This window comes from Mus caroli, chromosome 6, assembly GCF_900094665.2.
Source record: "Mus caroli chromosome 6, CAROLI_EIJ_v1.1, whole genome shotgun sequence".
Classification (NCBI taxonomy): Eukaryota; Metazoa; Chordata; class Mammalia; order Rodentia; family Muridae; genus Mus; species Mus caroli.
Genome location: NC_034575.1, coordinates 82,172,920 through 82,176,216, shown reverse-complemented (window position 1 = coordinate 82,176,216; position 3,297 = coordinate 82,172,920). Strand labels below are relative to the sequence as shown.

The window sequence follows — 3,297 nt, the reverse complement described above, 5'->3', positions numbered from 1 at the left end:
TGTTGGCTCTTAGAGTTCTTCCATCCATCACTCACTCAATGGGTTCCATGGAGAAAGCTCAGGGTTAGTGTTTGGAAAAGCGCAAGCTAAGCCATCAGCCTGGGGATCAAAGATTAACTTCTATTGGTGGGGACATATCAGTCTGCCNGGTTACTTTGAGCTGGGGGNTGGGGGGCCAGGGACCCAAAATGGAAGAGAGAAGCATGGCTTCTTGCTGTGGAGATTGCTCCATCAGCAGGAGNCAGGATTCCTGGGAAGAGATGGACCTTATTCAGAAGAAACCTTGGTCTGTGAGCATCCATGACCTTGCCTGGTGTTTGGCCTTCCTACCCTGGGCTCAGGTGGGCAGGTGGTGTCCTAACATAGGCAGCCCAGACTAGGCAGTGTTGAAAACAGGGCAGAGCATGACCATGGCCATGGGAATCAGGAAGCTCAAATCTAGGGCAGGCTCTGCTGCCAACTAACTGTGACTATGGACAAGACCCCTGGTTGCTCTGGGAAGGCAGGCTCTAAGTTCCCCTCTGAGTGTGATCCCAGGACCTCCTCCATCCCTCCTTGGCCCTATGCTCCAGGGGCAGAGTTGGGAGAAGGGTAAGGAAGGAGGGCAGGGATGCAGCAGGACCCACAGAGCCACTAATCAGGATTCCACCTTCTCCTTCTTCTTGCTTTTCTTCAGGAACGAGGGGGTTCGGAATTTCTTTTTCTTTTTGGAGGGTGACTTAGAGGGCGAGCCCTCTGGGGACAAGGGGCCGCTGGTAACTGACTCGGTTTTGTCCTTGTAGCTGTCGCCATCAGTGTCAGCGTTGGTGGTCATCTGGCCCAGTCCTTTGCTGAGGGCCTCTTCTACGCTCGGCTCCTCCTCCTTCCCATTCACCACCACCCCTTCTGGTTTCACTGGCTCAGGCTCTGTGTTGGCTTCGCTGACTTCTGTCTTCTTGGTATCTAGGAAAAGACCAGAAGACCCAACCTGTAAGATTTCATGAAGGCGAGTGTTCAACAGAACCACTTCTAGGGAGGTCTGGAGCCAGGGAAGTGCAGGCTGGCATGGGGTGGGAGTAAGGATCCTGGAACAGAGGAGGGATGGCCTTCTCACCTCTCACTACCTGCCTGGGGAACACCCATTGTACAGGTGGTAACTCTGGGTCCTTGTCTACATTTTGAAATATATGTTGGTTTCTGAACAAGCATTTAATTCAGTGTGAATGAGGAGGCCCACCCAAGAGAGGAGAACAGCTAGGGGCAGCATGGGTGTCTCAGTGGAAGCATTGTGATAAGCAGCCCAGTTGCACCAATCAAGACATGGTGATCACAGGTCTTCATACCTAAACAGCAGCAGGGAGCTTATGAACCCAGTGTCTGCCCAGGGGCAGAGAGGAGAAACAGGAGGGATCCAACATTTCCATAATAGGATCATCAGTCCAAGGAGGTCCTTTCATTCTGTGGCTGCCAGGGCTCAGGTCTCTATTCTGCCTGGGATCACCAGGTCCCACACTTAAGGGAAGCATGCTCAGACCCCAGGCACTAAAGTCTCCAGCTGTCCCTTCTTCCCAACTATGCAGACTTTGAAAATCTTGTGTAAAGAGGAATAAGGGGGACTATAATGACACAGACTCTGAAATATAGAGAGTTAATTAAAGACTGCCTGGCTCCCNCCTCCCCATTTCACAGCCAGAACAGAGAGCAGCACAGTTCAGGCTCAGGTCTGGGCTTCTCCCTCCACGTGCTTCTCATCCTTGGGTTGAGAGGCCTCCTGGTGTGTGAGAGCTGACCATTTGAGTTTGGTATAGATTATATATGCATGCATGTACGTAATCTGTGAGGTAGGTGTGTGTATGTGTGTGTGTGTGTGTGTGGTTTGTATACATGTGTGTGGTATGATCATGGGCACCTTTGAGTGGGAACATCACCACCAGGATTGGCACATGCCCTGCTATAAGGGAATGTGTGCAACAGGGGAAGGTGAAGCCAATGCTACAGTAGTAGTTGAAGAAAAAAATATCCTAGAGTTCACTCCACAGAGGACTCTTGTGACTATAATCTATGCAGATGGGGGTGAATGTAAAGCAGTCAGGACTAGCTGGCTTAACAACCTGGAAAAGACCTTACAGTGAGGTGCTTTCTTACTCCTCAAGGTGGCATGCCAAAGTTCTTCCTAGACCCCCCTGAAGGGTGTGTCCCCTTTTAGTTTCAGAGACTAGCTGCTGCTTCTCATCCATCCAACTTTCAAGACTAGAGCCTGTCAAATTTTATAGTCCTGACTCCCAGAGCTTGAGCTCTGGTCCCCTCATCTNCATGTGCATTTCTATGACTGCCACCTGCCAATGTACCTCNAAGCCATGAATCTGTTAGGGCGCAATCCTCTCTGTTCCCTCTCCTGGTTCACCTCAACCTTCAACTTGGTCTCCTCAACTGTAACTTCCTCGTCCCTTCTTGGTCACCCCAGGTTGTACNATTTGGAGAAGGCCCTTCTTGCCTCTCTGTTCCCCAAGTGTAACCTTATATAACAGATGTGTTTGAATAGCTGGTCTCCCTCAGTGTCTTTCCTGACCTTATGCCCACTTCCATCCTTTCTGCATCCACCACAGAGACTTCTATTCTCAACGGTGAGGTGATCACACCTGTCTATTTGAGCAAACCATCTCTCCATTCTAAACAGTGAGGCTGTACTGATCACAGCCTAGCCCCTGGAAGGCACCAGGGGAATGTCTGTGTAATCCACAGATGGCGGAATGCATGAGTGACTAGGTGAACTTGGCAATTGAATACCTCGAACACCATCACCCCTATCCTGTCACATCCATCCCAGTGAGAGTCTTCTAAGTCAGGCTGGATCCACACATGCAAACATCCCTGCCCACCCAAGTGCTATCCTTTGTACCTACTCTTCCTACACACACACCTCAGCTTCTTGGCTCTCTAGCCACCCCACCCCCCTTTGTTTTTACAACTCTTTAGCAGGAGCATCACTTGGGTGACATACTGTAGACACATTTCTCAAGCCCCTAGCATGGATATTNTCCCATAAGATGATCCTCACTGTGTGCTAGAGGGTTTCTACTTTCTGCTCAAACTCTCATTTGCTGCCCTCATGGTGACTCATATCCTTGCTATTAACTCAGGCCTTCTCCCAGGTCCCTGTCCAGGTCTCTTCACCTATATCAAGCAGGTCTACAGTCCCAGCCTCTGGTGTGTGTGCTGTCTTAAGAAAGCAATATTAAATAGAGCACAGCAGTGTACCCAACCCCATAGGGACAGAGACCACTGGAGAGTTGGCTAGAGAGGTGGGGCAGGTACAAG

General features: G+C 50.3%; 1 protein-coding gene across 1 annotated transcript in view; it reads right to left on the bottom strand.

The window, feature by feature from the left end:
• Nucleotides 1–6: 6 nt before the first annotated feature.
• Add2 (adducin 2) overlaps nt 7–3,297 on the bottom strand; it is a 95,144-nt gene continuing 91,853 nt past the window's right edge. Inside the window, exon 15 of the mRNA XM_021164098.2 lies at nt 7–942. Coding sequence (XP_021019757.1) covers nt 638–942 — 305 coding nt within the window. The 3' untranslated portion in view covers nt 7–637. The remainder of the gene's footprint in view (nt 943–3,297) is intronic.